The sequence below is a fragment of the Malaclemys terrapin genome, chromosome 23 (assembly GCF_027887155.1).
Source record: "Malaclemys terrapin pileata isolate rMalTer1 chromosome 23, rMalTer1.hap1, whole genome shotgun sequence".
NCBI classification, from domain to species: Eukaryota; Metazoa; Chordata; order Testudines; family Emydidae; genus Malaclemys; species Malaclemys terrapin.
In genome coordinates this window covers 15,900,473-15,926,367 of record NC_071527.1, presented here as the reverse complement: position 1 = coordinate 15,926,367, position 25,895 = coordinate 15,900,473, and the positions used below count along the sequence as shown (strand labels likewise).

The 25,895-nt window shown below is 49.8% G+C and overlaps 1 protein-coding gene across 1 annotated transcript in view; it reads right to left on the bottom strand.

Annotated features, from left to right (window-relative positions):
• LOC128828497 (venom factor-like) overlaps positions 1-25,895 on the bottom strand; it is a 55,359-nt gene that overhangs the window by 13,557 nt on the left and 15,907 nt on the right. The window contains exons 13-29 of the mRNA XM_054013214.1: positions 25,565-25,759; positions 24,976-25,137; positions 23,754-23,883; positions 22,885-22,956; positions 21,122-21,322; positions 20,633-20,744; positions 20,253-20,338; positions 19,925-20,064; positions 16,488-16,700; positions 14,417-14,477; positions 10,987-11,073; positions 10,142-10,345; positions 7,446-7,521; positions 6,138-6,297; positions 3,643-3,738; positions 2,807-2,957; positions 1,119-1,282 (exon numbers count right to left, since the gene is read on the bottom strand). Of these exons, the coding sequence (XP_053869189.1) occupies positions 1,119-1,282; positions 2,807-2,957; positions 3,643-3,738; positions 6,138-6,297; positions 7,446-7,521; positions 10,142-10,345; positions 10,987-11,073; positions 14,417-14,477; positions 16,488-16,700; positions 19,925-20,064; positions 20,253-20,338; positions 20,633-20,744; positions 21,122-21,322; positions 22,885-22,956; positions 23,754-23,883; positions 24,976-25,137; positions 25,565-25,759 (2,310 nt within the window). The remainder of the gene's footprint in view (positions 1-1,118; positions 1,283-2,806; positions 2,958-3,642; positions 3,739-6,137; positions 6,298-7,445; positions 7,522-10,141; positions 10,346-10,986; positions 11,074-14,416; positions 14,478-16,487; positions 16,701-19,924; positions 20,065-20,252; positions 20,339-20,632; positions 20,745-21,121; positions 21,323-22,884; positions 22,957-23,753; positions 23,884-24,975; positions 25,138-25,564; positions 25,760-25,895) is intronic.

The following is a 25,895-nucleotide window of genomic DNA, read 5'->3' as shown; positions in this document are numbered from 1 at the left end:
ATCAGTGGTTCTCAACCAGGGGTATATGTTACCCTGTGGATACACGGGGTCTTTCAGGGGTTACATCAACTCATCTTGATAGTTTTACAACAGGCGACATAAAAAGAACTAGCGAAGTCCGGACAAACTCAAATTTCATACCATGACCTGGTTACAGTGATCTATATTCTATACACTGAAATGTAAGTACAATGTTTATAATCCAATTGATTAATTTTATATCAATAAAATATACGGGGGGAGGGATAGCTCAGTGGTTTGAGCATTGGCCTGCTAAACCCAGCCTTGTGAGTTAAATCCTTGAGGGGGCCACTTGGGGATCTGGGGCAAAATCAGTACTTGGTCCTGCTTGTGAAGGCAGGGGGCTGGACTCAATGACCTTTCAAGGTCCCTTCCAGTTCTAGGAGATGGGATATCTCCATTTATTATTATAATTGTATGGTAAAAATGAGAAACTCAGCAATTTTTTAGTGATAGTTTATGTGAAATTTGTATTTTTATGTCTGGGTTTGTAAGCAAGTCGTTTTTAAGCGAGGTGAAACGTGGGGGTACACAAGATAAATCAGACTCCTGGAAGGGGTACAGTCGCCTGGAAAGGTTGAGAGCCACTGGACTAGATGACCTAGTGAGGGCCCATCGTGCACTATATTTTTATAATTCTAGGATTAACAGGAGCCATGTCTCAACTGTATGGGGCATAAAATTAGTGGCAATTTATACACATAAAAAGTTACATATGAAGTCTGTGTAACAGTGAGGATCATTAACCGTTGGAACAATTTGGGAAGAGTCATGGTGGATTCTCCAGCCCGGGCAATTTTTAAAATCGAGATTGGATGTTTTTCTAAAAGCTCTGATATTGTTAAAAAAGGAATTAGACTGGGGAAGCTCTATGGGCTGTGTTATACATGAGGTGAGAACGGATGCTCACAACAGTCCCTTCTGATCTTGGAAACTATGAATTTATATTAGGTTATCATGTCCACCTCCTGGACCAACACACGGTTGTTCCCTACGGTGGAGTCTCCATCTCAGTGGATCAAGTGATGGGGTTTCCATTCCTTCTACTGGGAGACCTTCCTACAAAACATATTATGTCTGCCAAAGATTATACTCACTTGGGTAGATCCATACCCCCCTTCATAGAATTTCTGCTCTGACAGCCATCTGACTATGGGTCTGACCAATTCGTACTTCTTCGCGCGCAGCAAGGCCAGCAAAGCGTACGAGGTGGCCTCAATGCTGTAGGTGAGGGCGTTCGTGTCTTCCCAGCGATTTCCCTCTAAATGCCATAAAAGAACGAGAACTAGAATAATCTTCACCAGGACACCGAACAGCACAGCTCCAAATGGAAAATCCCACCTCTTGAACCATACCCATGGGAAGAATGGTCAGTGTGATGCAAATCCATAGCTACATAGATCTTCCCACAGAAAATATCTAAGTGCTACAGAAAGGATGACTGGTCTTGCGGTTCAGATGCTGGCTTAGGACTCGGATCGGGGCTCAGTTCCCAGCTCTGCAACAAGCTATTTTGGACAAGTTGTGACGAAGTGGGAATGTTCTTAATGTTTTCTCTGAATACTATGTGGGTGCCTCAGTTTCCCCTATGCATTTCTTAGGTATGTAGGTGGGGGGGGGATCAGGGTGTATGATTGTTGCAGAGCCCAAGAAGGCCCCTGTGATACTGTCTGCACAGAGAATGGCCGGCACTCTGTCTCCTGGCAACTAATGGCCTGGGCCCCTCCTCTGCAAAGATGCCAACTGAAGGTGTTGGAGAACAAAGAGATCAGGTGACCTCCTGGCCCGGGAAAGAGACAAAGGCCAGAGAGGCGGGGCTGGAGAGTTTCCGTTTGGAGCTGGCTGTGAAAAAGGGGAGGAGCCCAGATGGGGCTCTGGCCTCCCTGGGCCCCCCCCCAAGATGGACTTAACTGAGGGGTGTTCTGTTGTCTGTACCTGCAAGACCTGTCTGGGACTGTGTTCCTGTCATCTAAATAAACCTTCTGTTTTACTGGTTGGCTGAGAGTCACGGGGTATTAGGGCCGCCCAGAGGATTCAGGGGGCCTGGGGTCTTCAGCAGCGAGTCCCGGGGCAGAAGGAACCCCCGCCACCGAATTGCCCCCAAGTCCATGACACAAGTTGCATAGGGTACATGTCTACTGCGATAAAAGACCCATGGCACAGCTGCAGCTGGCCCGGGTCAGCTGACTTGAGCTCCTGGGGATCGGGCTGTGGGACTATAAAATTGCAGTATACATTTGAGCTTGGGCTGAAGCCCCCACTCTGGGAAGTCCCAGCAGGGTCTCAGAGCCCAAGTTTGAGTGACCATGCTGCAGGTTTCTAGCCCCATTCCCCAAGCCCTGCAAGCCCAGATCAGCTGAGCCAGGCTGTCTTTTATGGCAGTGTAGACACTCTGGGTCTTAGTTTCCCCATCAGTCTGCCTTGTCTATGTAAACTGTGATTTTTCAAAGCAGCCTGAAAGAAGTAAGCAACCCACTCCCGTTGGGCCTAATGAATTTGAATAGGCGCCTTTGAACTAGACTTTAAGCATTGTGGGATAGGGACTGTCTCTTGCCATGTGCCTAGCAAAAAGGGGCCCTGATCTGGGTTGGATGTCATTGTAGAACAGATTAGAATAATATCAGGCCAACTAGACAATACTCACTGTTAAACAAAACCACACCAAACTCTCAGCTGTTGTAGATCTCGCTAGCCCTTTGATCACTTCCCTCCTCCCCTACTCCCCATGAGCTCCCTCCCAAGTTGGCCACATCTTTCTGGTACTGAGTACCTGCCAATAATCTACCTGTTGAAGCACTCATAAGCACTTTCTCGCTGTCCAGTTCCCCCATCAGGGCTAAGGCATAGGATGTGAGAGCCACCGTGTAAGGTCTTCTCAGAGATGGATACCTTCTGGCTAAGTATTCCCCAGCTTTGTTAATGCCATTCTTCAGACTCTGGGAGGTCAAAAAAACCCAAAAACACATCAAGAAACCAAACCCACAGATCAGGCTGAAATGCTATTAATTTATATATTTTTACATTACATAGTTTTAAAAAAAACCCACAATTCATTGAATTGTATTGTGGGTGAATTTCATTCTCTCCGCACACACCCTTCCACCACTGTGCCTTACCTTTGACCTAGAGGGGCTCCCCTAGAGGTTAGAGAGGGGAGTGCATCCTCCATGGACCACTTGAGCCTTGGTTCCCCTGGTGAAACTACTAACATGGGGACCAACCAGGAGGGTGGGTTTTGTGATCTAGACACCTGTCTGTCAAGAACTGTACAGACACACTCTCCTTCCACAATTCACTTCCCATAGGAGAACTAAAAAACTTTTGAAGTGGGCTGTAGTCCACGAAAGCTTATGCTCTAATAAATTTGTTAGTCTCTAAGGTGCCACAAGTACTCCTGTTCTTCTTTTTGTTATTACAATATAAATCTAAGCTCCTGGAGGATTGTGCTGAGATCTCTGGAGGACGTGGAGTCTGGCCCCACAGCCCAGTTTGACATGTGTACTCAAATCTGGCAACTCTATTCATTCCTTTAGGCCAAATTCTTTCCACCACATGTTCAGGCACCACATCTGGAAAGGCAAATCATGCGACTAGATGAAGATACATGACAGACATACTCACCGGGACATGATTGTCACAAATGTCTTTAGACTCCAGCAAGGCAACAAGAACGAAAGCCGTTAGAGATGCCTCAGGCTCAGCACCCTGGTACCCTCCCTAAGGGGGAAACAAAGAACAAACCTCAGGAACAGATTCATGACATTATCTACCTACCTCTCTATTCTACCGAATCTATTGACAAGATTTAGCTCTGCATTCTTAATCCCCTCATCACTACAGTATCAGGGCACCAATTACAGTAATAGTATTGCAATGTTCTGATGTCACACCGTCACGGTCCTGCATCAAATGCAATGTCACAGTGTGCCAGCCCCAAAAAGAAATGATCTATCTACCTATCCCCACATAAACACCATCCATCCATCCCCGTACACACCCTCTCTGTTTATTTATCTGCTTCCTACATCCTCCATGGTCCAGCTTACAGCCGCTATCTCCATGGCAGTGTCAAATGTTATTACTCCTGGGGAAATTCTGTGCCGCTGCAGATGCGCAGAATTAATGTGTCCTGCAGAATTTTTTTCCCTGGAGAAAATACATTTCTGCGCAAGAAGTGCTGCAGTTCCACCTTTCGCTCACTAGAGGCCACTATGGCACCAGAACAGCCCGCAGCATGAATGCAGTTGGTTGTTCGGGTGCCACAGCAGCCTCTGGTGGGCAAAAGGCAGAACTGCAGCGCTTCTGGGGCAGAATTCAGATTTCAGAGTAACAGCCGTGTTAGTCTGTATCCGCAAAAAGAACAGGAGTACTTGTGGCACCTTAGAGACTAACAAATTTATTAGAGCATAAGCTTTCGTGGACTACAGCCCACTTCTTCGGATGCATCCGAAGAAGTGGGCTGTAGTCCACGAAAGCTTATGCTCTAATAAATTTGTTAGTCTCTAAGGTGCCACAAGTACTCCTGTTCTTCTTTTTGGGGCAGAATGTATTTTCGGTGGGGGAAAAAATTCTGTGCATGCCCAGTGGTCCCCCAGGAGTAGAAATGATCACAGTACCTGCCTGTGGAGCCAGGTTAGGACAGAGTGGGGCACACAGGGCTGCTGGGGGGGGGTACACAGGCTGGGGTTCAGAATAGCTACTGGGGGACAGACTGGGGCAGGAACTAGTGGGCTGACATTGTTGAGCCTGGGGATGGGGGAGGGGAGCTGCAGGGACACAGAATCATGGAATATCAGGGTTGGAAGGGACCTCAGGAGGTATCTAGTCCAACCCCCTGCTCAAAGCAGGGCCAATCCCCAACTAAATCATCCCAGCCAGGGCTTTGTCAAGCCTGACCTTAAAAACCTCTAAGGAAGGAGATTCCACCACCTCCCTAGGGAACCCATTCCAGTGCTTCACCACCCTTCTAGTGAAAAAGTTTTTCCTAATATCCAACCTAAACCTCCCTCACTGCAACCTGAGACCATTACTCCTTGTTCTGTCATCTAGTACCACTGAGAACAGTCTAGAGCGATCCTCTTTGGAACCCCCTTTCAGGTAGTTGAAAGCAGCTATCAAATCCCCCCTCATTCTTCTCTTCTGCAGACTAAACAATCCCAGTTGCCTCAGCCTCTCCTCATAAGTCATGTGCTCCAGCCCCCTAGTCATTTTTGTTGCTCTCTGCTGGACTCTTTCCAATTTTTCCACATCCTTCATGGGGATGGGCGAGGAGGCTGCAGAAACCCATGGGGATGGGAGGTGTAGGGACAGGGGCAGATGTGCCTGACTGAATGGGAGAGGGCTTGGACCAGGATCTACATGGGGGAGGCTCCCCAACTCCTTAGCAATCCTGCCCCGCCCCCCGAAAAAACCTGTTCCATGTTTCTCCCACCCATATCCAACAGCCCTCCAGCCTGGTTCACTCTAAGCTCCTTCCCTCTCCTTCAGCTCCTCCATTACCCCTGACTTCCCCAAGCCTTTGCACTGCTTCTGACAGGTGCAAGAAATATAGTTCTCTATTGTCATTTAAACAAATTACTCAAAGTTCTGTATTAATATGCCTAGTAAGGAATCTATGTGTCAAAAAACATTGCAAGAATCTTTTTTTTGGTCTATATTGTTATAGACATACTTGCTGACAGAAATTTTGAAATAAATTACCAAAATAATTTAAACTGGCATGATTATATTGTGTTATTTTGACAAATAAAATATGCAGAATTTTGTGCGCAGAATTCTTAATTTTTTGGCACAGAATTCCCCCAGAAGTATGTTATGTCCCTGTTTAAGCAGGCTCAGAAATGCCAGAGGTAGCTATAAATATAACCCATGCTTACTCAGGGGGACGCAATTACACAGACACTGGGCCAAACCAAATATTTTACTCACTTCTGCTTCAGATAAAATTCCCATTGACTTCAACAGAGGTTTTGCCTGGGTAAGGATCCAGTGAGAAAGAGTAAAGACTTTGGGATCTGGCTTAGTGAGTCAAAGTGCTGATTTAGGAAGTGTCAAGCTGCTAGGCTGAATAGAATGGGGACGGTCTGAGGTATTATGGGAACTAAGGTTAAACTTACCATCATACTTTTAGCTATCACAGGAGCATTTTCCTGAAAGACACCATCAGGTTTCTGCTTTTCTAGGATCAGCCATTTCACAGCTCCGCAGATAACTTGAGATTCTATGGGCACTAGCTTGCTAGCCAGGGCAAAGACCTTCGCTATGTATGCCGTCAGCCTGAGGGGTTAACACGCAGAATCAATCAGGTCAGAAGGTCACTCCTGCCTTCCTGAAATTCTCCTTGACACAGATGTTTGAGCCAAAGTGTTACCATCTGTGCTGATGGATGAGTTAAACGTGTATGAAAACTTCACCAATAATTGGTGTCGGGACAGGTTTTGTGTGGATCAAGCTAGTAAATCAGTTGTAGTAACTTGATTACCGTGCCCACAAATAAGCAGAGGAGAGAGAGAGAGAGAGAGAGAGAGGGGTGAGCTTAGAAACACATGAATGCTTAGAAATCCTTGAGTGTATGGTGCAAACTTCCTGCAGTAACTGGGTTTTCACTGGCATTCCACCATCCAAGTACTAACCAAGTCTTACCATAGGCGCCGACTCTGTGGGTGCTCCAGGGCTAGAAAAATTGGTGGGTGCTTTTCACCCACCGGTAGCCAAGTTCCCCGCCCTGCTCCAGCTCACCTCTGCCTCCGCTCTGCCTCCTCCCCTGAGCGCGCCACATCCCTGCTTCTCCTCCCAGCGTGAGGTGTAACAAGCTGTGGGAGGGAGGGAGGAAGAGCGGGAACGCAGCGCGCTCGGCAGGGAAAAGGCGGGGCCGGGGATTTGGGGAAGGAGTCCAATAGGGGCAGGGAGGGGCGGAGACTTTGGGGAATGGGTTGGAATGGGGGCGGGGCAGGGGGGGAGTCGGGATGGGGGAGAGGGGGTGTCGAGCACCCACCGGCGCCCCTGAGTCTTACTTTGCTTAGCGTGAAATGTGTTGGGATCATGACCAGTAGAGCTGTGATTATAGAATTTTTGTGTGCCATGGACACCTTCCCACTGGGAACTGGCCTGAAACCCACCAAATTCATTTCACACATGCCATCATGATCTAACGAACATGTGTTAGACCTCTACTGATCTAGGCCACTTGGTGTCAGCAACCAGGCAAGGATCTGTGTTCCATTACCAATCTCTGATGCTGTCAAGTCCCCTCTGTTTTTACTCCCCTGGTGTATTTTTCTAAATATCCAGTTCTACACATTAACTTTGTCCATTCAGTGTAGCCAGGGGACTAGATTGGTCTGGCTCATGTCTTCCAGAGGACTGGTTTACAAAGGGGAAGCTCAACACAACTCAGCAGAGCGTTATAGAAAAGCTGCCTTTACCATGTGCTTGAGAGTGACCTTGAATAGGCTGCATAGGAGTGGTTGGGTTTCTTATATGCCAGTTGCTGTGTGTAACCTGAAAAGGAGAAAGAAAGGTCTTTGAAATGTGTTGTGCACTTCTCCTGCCTTATCCCTCCCACCTGTTATCCCTCTCCCCTTTCTCCTTCTCTCCTTCCTCTTTGCAAAGCACCATCTCTACCCTCAGCTACCTGCCTGCCTCCATTCTGTGTTTGTTAGCAGCAGTCAGTTTGACTGGCCATTGAAGCAACTAAACTGAGCACTCCAGAGACCAGGATCCAAGTCACTTTCATGCTGGCTCAGGCTAATGCGCTCATCACATCTAAATGCTGCTCCTAGCGCACACAGAGCCGTGAGCCGAGCACGGCACAGATATCAGATAGGAGGAAACCGAAGAGGCAGCACAGGTAATTGACACATTCATACTTTGGCCACTCTATAGAGACAGCTGCAAGATGTCCTGGGTCAGATGTGGCGAGGATTTTGGCAGAAGCAGATTAAGATTTGTTGGGGCCCTGGGCACAAAGAACATTTGGGCCCACCACACCTCGTGGGCCCAGGGGTGCCAGAACAGGGGGGGGGCTAGGGAGGCCAGCCCCCCCCCCACTTTTAAAAGTGCAAGGTCATGCCCACCCAGTTTTTAACATGGGTGGAGTAGCCTCGGTCAGGCGTGGAGCAGTGGCATGGGCGTAATTTGGGAGAACAGGGGAGGCGTTGCCCCCTCAAACTGCAAGCTTAGGGCCAGGGGCGACAGGAGGAGTGGTGTCACAGGCGGTGGGTGAACCACCAGCTCGGGGAGGCCAACCCCCCACTCATCCCTTCCACCTGAGGCCCTGCCCCTGGAGGGGGCAGGAGGCTGGACTGGAGCCCCTGCCCCTGGGTCCCACCAGCAGTGGTGTGCCCCAGGTGGTGGGGACATGGGCTGGGAGCTGTTCTCGGGCACCCAGGCCCTCTCCTCAGGGCAGGTGGAAGGTCCGGGGCTTCCCACAGCAGCTCAGGCTCCATAGGCAGCTCTTAGCATTGCCTGGCTCTGGCTTCTGGCCTGGCCAGGAGGCGGGGCCCCAAGGGGAAGAGGAGGAGCAGGGGGCAGGGACACAGTTCTGGTGCCAGTGCCCCCTACACTTCTAACCAGGTTCCGGCACTCCTGCTGGCGCCCCCAGATTGGATTTTGGTAACACTGATGTGTTCCGCTAGGAACTGACTTGAGATCCATCAATTGAGCTCACAAAGACCCCCAAACAGCAGTCCCTAAGTAATTTTTTTGCTGTTATCAAGATGGAACAGATTTTAACCATCAACTATGTACATCTTTCCCACTAGGAAGTAGGCTAAGACTTACCAGTCCAGAAAATAACAATTTAATTGTTGAGGTGAAACAGATCTGAGCTGGAAGCATATGGGAAAATGGTTCTATTATAATCCTGGGGGAATTCTGTGCCACTGCGCATGGGCAGAATTCATGTCCCATGCAGAATTTTTTTTGTCTGCATAAAAAACATTCAGCCAGAGAGGTTCTGCAATTACACCTTTCACCCACCAGGGGCTGCAGTGGCACCAGAACAGAGGGTAGCTGCTTCTGGGTGGGTGCAGCCCCAGCTGCAGATAGGGGAAGAGAAGAGGCTGCGTTCCTCAGTGCTCTGCCCATGGGGCCAGGTCAGGAGGCATGGGATATGGGGGGATGGACAGCATGGGTACATGGGGCTGCTGGGTGTGTGTGTCAAAGACCGCTAGTGGGAGGGACAGACTGGGGTGGGGGCTGAATGGGAGTGGAGGTGCAGGGATACATGGGGACAGGCAGAAAAGGGGCGGTTGAGTGGGGGTTAAGGGACATGGGGCACAGGGGGAGGAGGGATGGCTGAGAGGGGGTGCAGGGTCACATGGGGACCGGGGAGGGGGTTGCAGTGACACATGGGGGAGGCAGGAGGGGGTGGCTGAGTGGGGATGCAGGGCCATATGGGGACAGGGGGAGGAGCTGAGTGGAAGTGCAGGGACACATGGGAACTGGGGGTACAGGGACACTTGGGGACGGGGCAGATGTGCCTGACTGAATGAGAAAGGCTAGAGGTCAGCCAGGGTCTGTATGGGGGAGGCTTCCTAACAATCCCCCCCACCCAAAAAACCCCACATTCCATACTTCTCCCACCCACACCCAACAACCCTCCAAGTTCACATGAAGGCTCCTTCCCAGCCATTACTACCCTCTCCCTCAGCTTCGACTTCACCCCTGGCTCCCTCAAGCCTTTGCACTGCTTCTGAGGGGTGTGGGAAATAAATTTCTGTATTGTAATTTAAATGAATTATTACTCAGAGTTTTGTAGGAATATGCCTAGTAAGGAATCTATTTGCCAAAAAACATTTCCTGAATCTTTTTTGTTGTCTGTATTGTTACAGACAAACTTGCTGACAGGTATTTTGCAATAAACTACCAAAATAATTGAAACCGGTGTGATTATATTGTGTTATTTTGACAAATCAAATATGTTGAATTTTGCAGAATTTTAAAATATGGTGGCAGAATTTTTAAGTTTTGTGCACAGAATTCCCCCGGGAGTATTCTATAGGTTGACACCACTCACCTTAGCCATCCTGGCCCCCACCCAATAGCCATATGTAGGAATAACCTACTAATGAACAGGAATCTGGAGAAGGACCTGTTGTCACCCAGGAAAGCTTCTTACCTCTCCTGATCAGGTTGATGGCTTCAGCCCGGCGATCCACCCCCATCTTCTCCCACTGGTTGGTGCTGTCCAAGAAGTAGGTGGAAATGACCGTTGGGGTCAAACTGATCATGTTCTGTTCCACACAGCCATAAGGCACCACGATAAGATGCCCCAGCTTGGCCCCGTCGATAGAGTTTTCTATAATCTGAGCCACGGGGTTTCCTGGCCAAGAGAAGAACCTGGTGTGAATTCAAGCATGGGAGTGGTGGCCTGTGGGAATGGGGAGAAAGTGACCCATCAATGGGTTCTGTAGACTTAACACTCTGAAATGTGCCTCAATGTACCCTGAAGTCTGGGGCACCCACTGCCCTGTAGAACTGGGTCCTAAGACTGGATCAGTTGATCCAAACCCCTGCTGGGACCTTGCAGGTTGGAAGAGAAATCAATGACGTTGAGTCTGGGTATATTTTCAGTGCAACTTGTTTCATTTACACTGCACTTCATTTACTATGCACACCAGTCCTGGAGCAGAGGGAGTTGCATACTGCATGCAGGTCAGTCCCCTCTCTCCGGGATCTTGGCCGCAAACACTAATTCTCAGATCCCAGGGAACAACTCTAGTAACAGAGATGAAAGCAAATGCTCCTGCTGCTTTCCATAGCTCCCCCAAAGAAAATTCACAAAAAGAACACAACCACCATATTTCTTCCTCGACTAAAAACTCGCTCGCACATTAGGAAAAAACTTGTAAGACTGTGTAACATTTGGTCCATTTGTTGACCTCTGGCCTAACAGTCTTACAAACTTCTGAGTTTCACTCAGTATGATTTCTAAGCACTTCACAATCACAGGCTCTTACTTACCACTGATGGAGACTTTGGTTTCTGGTTCAGTATTTGGAACGATATCGTTTATATCTGGAGCTTTCACCTTTGTTATCTGTTCCCCACCTGTGAAAAGGAGAAAAGAATCCACAGTGAAAATATGAGCGTCCTGTGGGCTTTGCAGATGCTATTTCTCCAGGGTTACAGGATCCCTGCCTTCAAACAGAACCTGAAATGATGTCTTGTGGAGGGAGATGGAGGAAGGTACCAAGATGAGAGGGGGGTGGTGACATTGCAGTACAAACTGAGTGTCCCAGGATTCATACTGCTGACTTCCGAATAAGCCAAACCAGCTGTGTGATCACAGGCATGAATTCGGCTGATTTAAAGTGACGGTAAAGACATTAATATTAGTGGCCTGATTCTCCACTACTTTTCACCTTATTATTAATTATGATTATTTGTACTGCAGTAGTTCCCAGAGGCACCAGTCCAGGGCCGGGCCTCCGTTTTTCCTCTGTTGCCTCCAGTGATGGAGATTCATGTCTAGTTTTGGAATCAAACATTTTCTAAAATGTTCTCCTCTTCTACCCTGTTGCATCAGCTAACAGCAAAATCTGTGTCACACTTTATATTCAAAAGTATGATTATACAGAGTTTATAAAAGGATTGACAACTTCTTAATACATGTTTTAATAGATGGCTAATCAATTGTTATAGATTGTTAGAGTTCAGCAGATCAATAAGTTGCTTATAAGCATCTACAACGCCTTCTATTGATATCTGCAACATATACTGCTCATGTCTGCACCCCACTTATAACATATAGTAATATTTTAAACCCTTTATTAACTGCTGTGACGGGGCAAGGCCAGAGGGCTATAGAAAAGTAGTGGGTGCCAGATATATTAGCCCCAGGTTAAACAAATCCCTGGTACCAGGATAAGTAAATGGCAGCTGCTCCAGGTCAATTAAGACACCTGGGGCCAATTAAGATCTTTCCAGAAGGCAGTGGAGATTGCTAGGTTGATTGGGGCTCCTGATTGGCTTAAACTAGTTAAAAAGCCTCCCAGTTAGTCAGGTGGGCGTGTGTGTTAGGAGCAGTAGGAGGAAGCCGTGCTGTTGGAGAGACTGAGCAGTACATACCATATCAGGCACAAGGAAGGAGGCCCTGAGGTAAGGGGTGAAGTGGAGCTTGAGGAAGTGGGGGTTGCTGTGGGGAAGTAGTTCAGGGAATTGTATGTGTCCTCTTCCTAAAAGGTCAGCTACCAAAGCTGATACTATTAGGGTCCCTGGGCTGGAGCCCGGAGTAGAGGGCGGGCCCAGGCTCCCCCCCTTTTGCCCCCTGATTAATCACTGAAACTGGGAGACAACAGAGATTGTGCGCGGGAGGATAGCTTCTCCTCCCCTTCCTCCCTGGCTTATGATGAAAATGGCTCCGTAGACTGTGACCCTTGTCTCTAGAGAGAGAAGGGTTAAGGGGAAGGTCCCAGTGAGCCCCTGAGTCTAGCAAAATCCGTCAGGAAACGCAGGACCCACGGAGACAAGGACAGAGCTTTGTCACACTGCTTATAAATGTACTCAACATTGTGTGACCAAAATCTGTTTTGATTTCTGTCTCTCTCCTTTGAGAAGAACATTAGTCCACCGGCTAAGACATTATCCTTGGACTGAGAACCTGGACTCATTCCTTACTCTGGTGCAGACTCCCTGTATGCCTTTGGGTTAGTAGTTAATAGCTTGGTGCCTCAGTTTCCCCAGCTGTAAAATGGGGATAAAAACATTTCCCTATCTCATAAGTGTGTTGTGAGGATAAGTACATTAAAGATCATGAGGAGCGCAGTGTGACACTGCACCCCATATTCTTCATAGAAATATTGTTATGATTTGAATATGGCACAACTAAGATATGTTTTATGTAAGATGGGTCATGTGAGGTATCATTGGAAAGGTTATGATCTACTGAATGTGTTTATCCAATTTGTATGCATGTATCATTTCTGTATCTGAGGTTAGGAATATTGACTATGTAACAATTACAACTGTGTGTATTTGGGGGAACGCCCACCAGACAATAGGCCATCAGCCTCAATGGGCCATTAGGAAGAACAATAAGATTTAGAAGATACTAATCTCAGCGCCTTCCTGAGAAACTCCTGGGGTTGCTGCTTTGAGACTACAGGGTCAAGTGATCACCTCACCTGGTACTAGATCCCCATCTTGGGCTTTCAGTGTTTTTCCATTAAGAGGTGGTGGTTGGGGGGGGTCAGACTGGGAAACAAAAGATTCCTGCCTTATGTATATTCTGTTTAAGGCTGGGAAGTAAGACAATCAGATCTTTTCTCCATTGCCTCCCGTACAAGGAAGAAAGACTGCTAAAAACATCTGAAGGAAAAGGAACTAAGCAAGGGCTGAGTCCAGGCTGAGAACAGGGGTTTACCCTGTAAAGAGACATAACTGGAACTCTGACCTGCAGAAACTCGGCAACCTGCCCAAAACAACATGTAGGGTGAGAAATTACAATGTGTGACCTGTTTCTTTAGTATATTAAGCTTAGTTTGCATGTTTTGTTTTATTTACTCAGTAATCTGCTTTGTTCTGTTTGCTATCCCTTATAATCACTTAAAATTTACCTTTTTATAGTTAATAAAATTGTTTTTAGTTCATTCCAAAACCCAATTTGTGCAATTCATATCTGGGGGGAAGGGGTGGGCAAAAAGCTGTGCATATCTCCCTCCACATTGAGGAAGGGGGCGATTTTTATGAGCTTGCATTGTATCTATCTCTCTATATAGAGCAAGACAATATTAATTTGGGTTCACACCCCAAATGAGGTGTGCGTGGGAGTGCTGGGTAACTCCCCGAGCTGAATCTTCCCACACAGAGCTGATTTCAGTCTGTGTCTGCCGCTGGGTGTGGTCTTACCTGTGTCTGGGCCAGAGAAGGCTTGAGGGCCTGGCACAGCAAGGGCAGGGTGAGGAAGCCCAGGCTGGTGGAACGGACAGATGCAGTGGGACCCCTGTGCATCAGGTGGCACCCTGGACGTGGGGGGTCTAACCTGTCACACTCAGTTACTACGGTATGTGTAAGTACCGCAGACAGATATAATGCTGTGGTGTTACATGATTGTGTAAGGCAGACACAGGGACCAAAGAAATGTCAATATTTCACACAAATTTTAAACAAGTGTGGGGCATTCCATGGAACTGATGCAAGTCTTCCATTGACAGCTTGACACTGGCAGCCTCACATGTCACCACAAATTGAAGCAATCCATTTGAAAATCCGCAGGCACGATCGTATGCTAGGTGCAGAATTTTTCTGGCGAGTTTGAGGCAAACTGGGCAAAGTGTGTGAAAGATACGAGGGCTCCAAAAATGAGACCCTCACTTGTCTACACATTGTGTGTTCACTGGGCTCTTGCAGAAGGAAAGGTGCTATGTAAAGACAAATCATTGTGGTTGCTCACCTGCTGCAGCTGGATCCAGCACAGTGGATAGAACAGTCTGTGATATTCTCATCCCTTCAGGCTAGGAGGGAAGAACAAGAACACATGATCAAAGCGTAACAAAAGTTATTTGCAGTGTTGTAGGCGGGTTGGTCCCAGGACAGGGGTGACGGCATAGGCACCGACTCCGTGGGTCCTCTGGGGCTGGAGCACCCACGGGACAAAAATGGTGGGGGCGGAGCTCCCACCGGTAGTCCCTCCCAGTGTTTGTCACCCACCGGTTGGCCCCGCGGATCAGCGCCTCCCCCTCCTTCCCACGCCTCTTGCTCACTGCAAACAGCTGTTTCGTGGCGTGCAGGAGGCTGGGAGGATGAGTGAGGACACGGCACGCTCGGGGGAGGGGGCAGGAAGAGGCAGGGAGGGGGTGGAGCCTTGGGAGAAAGGATGGAGTGGGGGCGGGGCCTGGGGTCGAGCACCCCCCGGCTCTTTGAAAAGTTGGCTCCTGTGGGCAATGGATTCTTCTCAAAAGTGGGGGGCCCATGAGGCCCCATGCCCTCTGTGGCCCTGCCCCTCCTCTTCCCCCAAAGTCCCACCCCCCCCCCAGCCAAGCTGACAGCTGGAGCCCAGCTGGGGAGCCCTGGGCGCACCACCTGCCCGGGGTCAGAGGGCCTAAGAGCAGCTCCCAGCCCGCGTCCCTACCTAGGGCAGGTGGAGGGTCTGCGGCTCCCCACAGTTGCCCGTGCAGCTCTTACCCCAACCCCAGGGGGTGGGGACATGGGCCAGGGGCTGCTCTCAGCCCCTCCCCCAGGCAGATGGAGGATCTGCGGCTCCCCACAGCAGCCCAGGCTCCCTGGGCCACTCTTACCTGGGCCGGGCTCCAGCTTCCGGCCTGGCTAGGGGGCAGGGCCTTGGGGGGGGGGGGGGGGAGAAGAGGAAGGGCTGGGGGCTTGTCCCATGGCAAAAGTGGGAGGGCCATGATCCCTTGGCCCCCCCATCCCAGGATAAGAGAGAGAGAGACAAGGGCAGGGGGTCAGGTAATATCTTTTATTGACCAACTTCTGTTGGTGGAAGGGACAAGCCTTTCGAGCTTCAGAGCTCTCCCTCAGATCTGGAGAAAGAAACTGGAGAAGGAATGTTTCCTTCTGGTCTGGCTGCATCTCGGACAGAAAAGGGGGAAGCCCCATTCACAGCGCCAAATGCCACCCTGGTGTACATCTACTGACTTCACTGGAGCGCTACCAGGAATGAATCCGTCCCCTAGAACCAAGCAGGGTAAGGAATCCGTGTTCTCACGGCTATATGTTCTTGCAGTTCTCAGTGAAGGACTCCTGATCCCCAAGTGAAGTCTCCCGTTAAGAGGCCAAATGGCACTTCTGGTACTTCTGGACCCACCTCGCTCTCAAATATAACTGACTCATGTCCTCCAATATCAGACCACAGTTCACAGGGTCAGCCTAAAGAAGTTTAGGAGGGTTTATCTTGGCCCTCATCACTGTAGTATCTGAGTGCTTCATGATCTTGTATGGATCTATCCCCACAACCCCCCCCGGGACGTAGGGCAGCGCTAACATCCCCATTTTACAGACGGATAATTGAAGTGCAGAGAGACTAAGTGACTTGCCCAAGGTCACACAGGGCGTCTGTGGCACAGCAGGGAATCAAACCCAAGTCTCCTACGTCAATACTTTAACCACTGGACCATCCTTCGTGTGTAGTGAGGGCTCGTGAGATGATTCTTTGAGATACACCAGCAACGTTTTCCATGAAGTGTGCGAGAATATCTTTAAAATGTCCTCCCACAATTTTACGGCAGAAACGGAGCCCGCTGAGGGTGCTGGTCCAAGGAGCAAGACACTAGGGGGCTTAGCACCTGAGCTCGGGTCTCTCATGGGACACCTTGCAGAGTTACGTGCAGCAACGAGGCCATTAACAAGGCTGCTGTGGTCACCACAGTGGAGGGAAGGAAGTGGGCCGAGGACATAGGTGCTAACTTCTGAGGTAAGGTAAAGGCCAGATTCCAAAGACAACCTAGCCAGGCCACTGGCTGCTTGTCCTGTGACCAGACGGGATGGGCCTGTGACCCGATACGTACCACGACCTTCAGCTTCTTCTTCACACCGTCGGACACGTACGAGTCCCACACAGCTGCTTTCACCTCAACGTCGTGCAACCCTAGCTCCAGCGGGACGATCACGAGTGGCACCGCCCTGGAAGACATGGGCGCAATTTCCAGGATCTGCCGGTATTTTGCTTTGGAAGAGGACGCGCTGCAGAAAGCTGGATTGTGTAACAGCTCCAATCGGACCTGGGAAGAGAGCACAGGGGCAGCTTTTAACCAGAGAAATACGGTAACCAGAGGGGAGCTGTTCTCTCTGTTACAAACGGCCGCTTTGCTGGCTGGGGTCTGCGAGTCCGGTCCCGCCCGGTGCTGAATGCCTCCAGCAAGCTCAAGGTTTTGCAGCGTTTCTCCAAAAACAAGTCCTATAACGAGGCTAAAAAGCACTGGTTGATGAGTAATGAAGCCGAAGGATCCAGACTGGCAGCCTCTAGAAACGCAAGTACCACATTTGTCCACAGATCAGGGACAGCACACGCAGTAAGCGGGCAAGCCTGCCTATTCATCTCTATTGAATCTTTAGACTGACGGCTGAGATGGACAGGAAGAAGGCCAATGAACGTTAACCGGGACCGTGGCTTTGTGATGAGGAAACTGGGGGGAGGAGGTCAGCAAGCATGTGGACACGGGTGATCCAGAGGATATAGCGTACTTGGACTTTCAGAAAAGCTTTGACACGATCACAAACCAAAGGCTCTTGAGGAAAGTAAGCAGTCGTGGGATAAGATGAAAGGTCCTCTCCTGGATCAGTAACTGGATAAAAGATAGGAAACCAAGGGTAGCAATAAATGATCAGGTTTCAGAGTAGCAGCCGTGTTAGTCTGTATCCGCAAAAAGAATAGGAGTACTTGTGGCACCTTAGAGACTAACAGATTTAGTAGAGCATAAGCTTTCATGGATATGCATCCGAAGAAGTGGGCTGTAGTCCACGAAAGCTTATGCTCTAATAAATCTGTTAGTCTCTAAGGTGCCACAAGTATTCCTGTTCTTTTTAATAAATGATCAGTTTTCACAGCTGAGAAGTAAATAGCGGGGTTCCCCAAGGATCTGTATTGGGACCTGTTCTCTTCAACATCATCATAAATGATCTGCAAAAGGGGATAAACAATGAGGTGACAAAGTTTGCAGACAACATAAATTTACTCAAGATAGCGAAGTCCAAAGCAGACTGCAAAGAGTTACCAAGGGATCTTGCAAACCTGTGTGACTGGGCAAGAAAATGGCAGATGAAATTTAATGTTGATAAGTACAAAGCAGTGCATATTGGACAACATAATGCTAACTAGACGCATAAAATGATGGGTCTAAATTAGTTGTTTCCAGTCAAGATAGAGATCTTGGAGTCACTGTGGAGAGTTCTCTGAAAATATCTGATCAATGTGCAGCAGCAGTCAAAAAAGGGAACAGAATGTTTGGAACAATTAGGAATTAGATAGATAACGAGACAGTGGCATTATGATATTTTCTATATAAGTCCATGGTATGCCCACACCTTGAATACCGCTTGCAGTTCTGGTCACTCCATCTGAAAAAACATATACACCTCTACCCCGATATAAGGCGACCCAATATAACACAAATTCGGATATAACGCGGTAAAGCAGCGCTCCGGGGGGTGGGGGGGACGGGGCTGTGCACGCCGGATCAAAACAAGTTCAATATAACGCGGGTTCACCTATAACGTGGTAAGATTTTTTGGCTCCGGAGGACAGCGTTATATCGGGGTAGAGGTGTACAAGAATTGGAAAAACTACAGAGAAGGGCAACAAAAATGATTAAGGGGATGGAACAACTTCCATATGAGGAGAGATTAAAAAGACTAGGAATGTTAATCTTAGATGACTGTGGGAAGGGTATAATAGAGATTTATAAAATTATGAATGGTGTCAGGAAAGTGAATAAGGAAGTGTCATTTACTCCTTCACATAACACAGGAACCAGGGGTCATCCAATTAAAATTAATAGGCAGCAAATTTAAAACAAATGTAAGGAAGTATTTCTTCACGCACTGCACAGTCAACCTGTGGAACTCCTTGCCAGGGGATCTTGTAAAATCCAAAAGTATAATTGGGTTCAAAAAAGCATTAGCTAAGTTTATGGAGGACCGGTTCATCAATGGAATTAGCCAACATGGTCAGGTGCAAACCAATGCTCTGGGTGTCCCTAAAACTCTGACAGCCAGAAGTCGGGACTGGATGACAGGGGAGGGATCACTCGATAATTGCCCTGTTCTGTTCATGCCCTCTGAATCACCAGGCACCGGCCACTGTCGGAAGACAGGGTACTGGGCTAGCTGTCCCACTGCTCTGACCCAACATGGCTGTATATTCAGAACTACCACTAGAGGACACTCAAGCCCACATTACAAACATATGTCCCATTCGGAAGTGAAACCGTGAACTCATTTTAGTCAGATGGTAACCAACAAGCAGCCCTCATTTTGGGAATGACCTTCTGTAAATACACACTGGGAATGGGTTCTGTTTGACCTGATCACTTTGATTTGTCTATTTCAGGACAGAATCAGCTTGGCATGGGTGATGCATGACTCCCATGATGGGGAAGGGTGGGGGCCTGAGTGTTGGAAGCTCCCTAGAAGTGTGTGTGTGTGTGTGTGTGGGAGGGGGGCCCACCAGCACCCGGACTGTGGCCCCGCCCCCTGCTCCCCCCGAGGCCCCACCTATGCTCCACTGCCACTCCGCCCCAGGCCCCACTCCTGCTCAGCCCCCTCCCCCGAGGGCCCCCCCACTGCTCACGCCTCTCTCTGCTTCCTCCCCCACCTGCCACCCTCGTCTCTCTAGAAGAGGTGTAAGTGGCGGGTGTGGGAGGGGGTAAAAAGGCACGAGAGGCGGGTGGGGGACACTTAGGGGGGTGCGGAGAGGCATGACAGGTGGGTGGGGAGGTCGTGGGGGAACATAAGAACATAAGAACGGCCGTACTGGGTCAGACCAAAGGTCCATCCAGCCCAGTATCCTGTCTGCCAACAGTGACCAATGCCAGGTGCCCCAGAGGGAGTGAACCTAACAGGTAATGATCAAGTGATCTCTCTCCTGCCATCCATCTCCACCCTCTGACAAACAGAGGCTAGGGACACCATTCCTTACCCATCCTGGCTAGTAGCCATTAAAAGGCAGCACGAGAGGCGGGCAGGGCGGCCTCGGGGGAAGAGGAGCAGTGTAGGTAAGGCCCGGGGGAAGAGCGGAACGCAGGAACGGGCCTCAGGGCGGAGCGTTGGTGGGCCGCATCGTGTTTTGGGCTTCGCCTCCCCAGGCCTATTATACCCACTGCTCATGCAACTTGGGGCTGTAGTTTTCTGTGTGGAATGGCGATCTCGAGTTGGCCACTCCTGGATCTAGTGGCCTGTCTGAAGTGTAACTAGCAATGCAATATCTAGGTGCTAGATGGGAGTTTACCTTGAGTTTGTCATTCTGATAGTTGTAGAGAATAGCCCGGATCTCCACCTGCTCATTCCTCACGACCGAGTAGGGTAGCCGGAGGTCGATGAAAAAGTCCTTCATCACTGTTATCTCATAGGGGTCAGCCACACAGATCCCTGCAGTGGGAAAGGACCCCGGGTCAGGATCAATGGGGTTTACGCTTGAATATCGAAACCTGTTTGTTATCGCCTGGATTGTTCCATCTCACGGTGAGGTTTTTAAGGTCCGTTGCTGCCTGGAGCCCCTTTCCCCCCACATTTGATTTTCTATTGGCTCACTTCAGCAAGCTGGCTGAGTTCCTCACCTTTGGTCTCGGAGAGGCTCACAGCCAGCACCTCCCAGGTAGTGATGGAATCTTTCAGGTAAAAATTCAGCGTCTTGGAAGAAACTCTACAAGGAGAGAGAGGCAGTTTTAATTGACAGAAGGAAGAAGCTAGATCTCACGGGCATTCTCAATCCAAGGGTCTAAATCCCAAATCCACCCATCCTTAAATGAGATCGGACAGTGAGATCCTAACCAGTTATAGACACTGACTTCAGCAGTGGTTGGACCCACTTATGCCATCCCTTTGGTTTTGGGGTAAAAATATAGCACGGAACAATGGGCTAGGTCAGTAGAGATTTATTGATTTACACCCGTTGTGGATCTGGTCCCGTGAGAACCGCAGAGCTACACGCTCTTACCCATCTTTGTTTGGCAGCTGGGGCAGCTGTTCCACTTGCCATAACCAACTCTCTGGAAAGTGGCTCCTCGAGGTAATATCTTCATCTTGTAAGAACCCTTCATCAATGTCACCTGGGAGGTTAAATCAGAGGTAGTTAGCCGAGCTGTGACATCCTCAATGCCCTGCATTGAGACTCAATGAGATGGCAGTGATGTCGTGGCATAAACTGTTATGTTTTGATGCCACCATGTTCTGGGGTTGGAGCACAGATGGGTGGCTAGATGGGGGAAGGTGCCAGCCACCCACATTTGGTTGCCTCTCTCCCCCACAACATCCCAGAGTGACGTGCTCTTCTTCTTTGGCTGCTTCTGCATATGGTGAGCCTCTTCCAGCTGTCCATACTCTGGGACACGGATCTCACCCAGGGAACGTGAGCAGCACCGGCTCGTGTGGTCCAATATTCTTCCACCATCCCTCCTCTGAGTGATATTAAAACCCCGGTACTTGCTTCGTGACAGTTCCAGGTGGAGCTCCCGCTGCCGCTCGTCCCGTAGAGTTTTGATATAGTTGCAGCAGTCGAGGAAGGCCTTCTTGCACTCGGCTGTATCCAGGATGTACCCGGCCCGCTTCTCGCAGCTGTGCCCCATGGGGTTCTCGTACATCCCGTCTTCACAGCATTTCTTCACTGCCTGGTCCTGGTAATCTGCCGCTGAAACGTACAAACCACAAGGTCTCTCCTACTGAGCCTGTTGTGTCGCACAATGTCTCAGTCCTCTTTACTCTCTAGTAGAGATGGGCGAAAGGCAGAGGAGAGTCAAACTGGTGAAACTTGCCCCTTCTCCCAGCCCGCACAGAGTGTATGTTACCCCAACATAGACATCCTTACGCTCACACTCACCTACCAGTGCGTCTCACATCCCCCCCTTGCGCATCACACCTGAATTAGGTCCCCTGAAACTGGGGTCCAGATTTTCCCCTGCATCTGAACGGGGATTCAGTTACAGTGCCCTTATCCAGGGCTGGCTCCAGGGTTTTTGCCGCCCCAAGCGGCGAGGGGGGGGAAAAAAAAAAAAAAAAAAAGCCGCCACCACCACGATCGGGGGCACTTCGGTGGAAGCTCCACCGCGCCGCTTTCTTCTTTGGTGGCAATTTGGTGGCAGGTCCTTCCCTCCAAGAGGGACCGAGGGACCCGCCGCGGAAGAGCCCGACATGCTGCCCCTTCCCCTTGGCAGCCCCAAGCACCTGCTTGCATGGTGCCTGGAGCCGGCCCTGCCCTTATCCTGTAGGTGGATCTTTCCCAGTGATGCATACAGCAGCCTATGGGTTGTTCTAACCTATGCTTCTAGCATTAGGTCCATTGTTCCGACGGGCCTTACCCCAGAAGAGGATTGGCAAAGCAGAATACCCCCTTTCAGTCTCTCCTTGCCTTGTTGTCCTTCCCTCCCCCCCTTGAGCAGCTGACTACACTGGAGATGGAGCAGGGGGGCTGGCACAAAATGTGCCTTTGCTGATTTAATGGGGAATTCCCATCCACCAGGGGAGTTGTCCACTATGGACATAGAATCATAGAATCTCAAGGTTGGAAGGGACCTCAGGAGGTCATCTAGTCCAACCCCCTGCTCAAAGCAGGACCAACACCAACTAAATCATCCCAGCCAGGGCTTTATCAAGCCTGACCTTAAAAATCTCTAAGGAAGGAGATTCCTCCACCTCCTCCCTAGGGAACCCGTTCCAGTGCTTCACCACCCTCCATGACACCACTGAGTCACCCAGGCATCATCCTCATCTCTCCGGTACAGAGGCAGCGCTTCTCAAACGTTAGCAACCTGAGGACCCCCATTTTGATTTAAAATTTTTCGTGGACCCCCAAACCCCCTGCTCAGCCCCAGGCCCCGCCCCCACTCTACCCCTTCCCCCAACGCTCCACCCCACCTCTTCCCACCCCTGCCCTTCCTTTCCCCCTGTTCTTTCCGCCCCCTCCCCTGAGCACACCCTGTCCTCACTCCTTCCCCTCCCTCCCAGCGCCTCCTGCTGAGGAGGGAGGGGAAGGAGTTGATCAGTGGGGCTCATGGACCCCTTGGAGTACCCTTGCAGACCCCAGTTTGAGAAATGCTGCAGTAGGGGGTCAGGTGCATTGGCATGGGAGGGAATTTTGCCTTCCTCTAAAGCGTCGGATGTCGGTCACTCTTGGGAAGCAGGATATCCACCTTGCTGGACAGATGGTTTGACCAGGGATGACAAACCCTTTCCCCCAGTCTCACTGGTACCTACTTTTGTTTGCCTTAAACTCAATGAGCTGAACGGAGCGACGTCGGCGTTTTGCGGGCCGGGGACACTCTGGATCTGCAGAAAGAGCAGAGAAACAGAAATGAAGCCCTGGACAGAGGGGAGCTGAGTCTCTGTGACCCAACCAGTCCTTAGCCTCCCTGCTGAGTGGGTGGGGATGGCTTTTGTGATGTAACAATCACACACTGCACGTCTATGCCCCTTTAATCCAAGAACCTCAACACACGTTACAAAGGCAAATATCATTATCCCCAATTGGTAGATGGCAAAGCTGAGACACGCAGAGGTGAAATGACGTCCGCCAAAAAATCACGCCAATGGCAGAGTCCGAAATGGAATCTAGGCTTCCTGAATCCTACATCCTACTGCAACCACCTAACCTACCCCACTACCTCCAAGAGCTGGGAACAGAACCCAGGAGTCCTGATTCCCTGTCCCCCTCTAAACTCTAGGCCAAGGGTCGTCAATTATTTTTTGCCAAGGTCCAAATTTCTGAGTCAAGGTGTAGTCAGGGTTCAGACTCAGACTAAATAGAAAGATTTCGGGGTTCATTCAAAAGCATCTGGCAGTCCGGATTTGGCCTGTGGTCCGCCTATTGACTACCCCGTTCTAGGCCAAGCCGTCTTCTCTGGACGCTTGTCCACTGGGAGGCAGATTGAAACCATCACAGCACAGACCACCAAGAGGCCGGCTTTCAATTGCCACTGTCCCGGGGCAGGCAAACAAAGACTTGGAGGTGGATGGTTTTGAAACCCTGTTATCAATACCTCGAGCCACCCAGAGATCAGCCAGTCTGTGAAGCAAGTTGTGGAATGGGGAGGTAAGCAAGGAGTTTCAGATCCATGCAGTGATACCTGATCTCGGGGGTGTTGAAATCTTAATGCTGGTCTCCAGGCTCAGTCCAGCATCTGCAAACACACCCTTATTGTCCTTGCCACTGCCAGGTGTGCACCCACTGTCGCTCTTCTCCACGGTGTCCCAGATCTGTGACGAGTGGGCACAGATGATAGGAAATCATTATGAATCATGGAATTTTGCACCTATATAGGCCTGGACTTCCACAGAGGTCTAATTCCCCTTGGTCCCTTTGGACTCCCAGCCAGAAGGGTCTCAAAGCACTTTACCAGCAGAAGACTAGATTTTGCGCTTAGAGCATTTTTAATCCATAGCATTCAATCTACACAGTGTTTTGTGTCTGGTGCAGGTCGACAGACTTGAGCTAACAGGGCGTGTGCTAGCCCTCTGCAAATAGCCGCATGGACAGTGCCGTGAAGTGGTGGCTTAGGTTGGAGCTCAGGCTCTGAAGCCCACCCCCCTTCCTCGGCGCCATCTATATATTTAGAGTGCTAGCAGGAGCCCCATTAGTCCACATGTGTCGACTAGGGCTGGGAAGCTCGCTCCCGCTTGCTCCAAAATGCTGTGTAGACGTACCATGTAAGATCAGAGCCACCTCTAGCATTGTGTTGGAGTGAGAACTGACTCAGAGGGAGTAAGGCTGTGGTGCTGGAACACTTTTTAGAGTGGGGGAGATGCGTCCCTTCCTCCCCGTCCATGCCCCCTGCCACCTCCTAGAGCTGGGGCCGGGAGCAGGACCATGGCTCCGGGAGCGGGGGGACGGGACGGGATAAGGAGGCCAAGGCTGGGGCCACAGCTGGGGATAGATGTGGAGTCCTGGGTGCAGGTCTGGCAGTCGGGACACTTGGCACAGGGCCAGGAGCAGGGGGCTGGGCGCGGAGCTGGCAGCCGGGTCTCCAGGCCTGGAGCCCCGCCTCATGTAAAATCTGGGGGTGCTGCAGCACCCCTCACACGCCTAGTTCCCGTGGCTATGGAGGAAGGCCTCCTTCTGAATCACCAAAACTACTTCTTGCAGCTCCCTGGGTTTCCTTTAAAGTCTCCCATTCAAGGACTGAACTGGCCCACCCCTGCTTTGATTGAGTCCGAGGAAGAGCCCACCCCAAGGAGTATGCTCGCAAGCGAAAAATTCTTGCTATTACCAAACAAAATCTCAGCTCGGTACCTTCCACCCCGTAAAACACCACCAGCCACCGCCAATGTCCCGATGTTTTCACGGCCCACCTTTGTTTGCGAAATCTTGTGTTTCTTGTTCAGAACGTAGACGCCCTTGTCCACAGCCACCAGCCCGACACGCGCTCCAGCATCTCCTTCCACTCTGATTTTCATTGAGGACCCTGGCTTGTGGATTCTATTGTCCGCCTCGGTGGCCCCTTTCACCACCAGCTATTTGGAAAAGGGCGAAGCAAGGGGATTATTTTGTGGCAGAGGGAAGCCATTTACTTCCTTTCTTAGGAAAAAAAAGGAGTAAATCTGAAGCTGATTCTAGATTTCAAAGGAATCTATTTATAGACCTTAATTTCTATCCATCTTTCTATTGCATCTCTAAGGAATCTCTTAATTGTGCTATTGACTCCGGAGATGCTGAGAGCTGCATCTGTCCCATTATCCCTAAAAATGACTTTTTGTGTGTTTCGACTCTCCAGTCATGATTGAATGGTGCCCTGGTCTCCGTTGTGCTAAAGGAGGAGGAAAAAGAAGTCTGAACCTTGAAGCGAGAAGAAAATTGGGGATAATAGTGATGGCTTTATGACAAGTGTCAATTTGTATTAACAGGCCTAGACCCAGAGGACCAGAGAGAAAATCAACCCACCGTTCCCATGCAGGTGTCCTGGACGTCCACCCAGACTGAGTCTGCTACAATCTCTGAATTTCCTATGTGATAGTAAGCCACAATGCGGAATGAAGGGATGAGGTCTGGAGTGATGAGCATGGACATGGTCACCAGAGTTTGTGCAGCCTGCTTGGCCTGTCTTCCAGCACGGATGATCTTCCCTTTATTCAGGATCTAACAGGGAAACATGAGACATGGGTTGTGAAGGACAATGAACCTCATCATGCACCTGGACAAGACCAAGAGACTTGGAATGTTTCAGATATGCATTAAGATCTAGAGTTGATGGAACTGGTTGAGGACTGCAGGA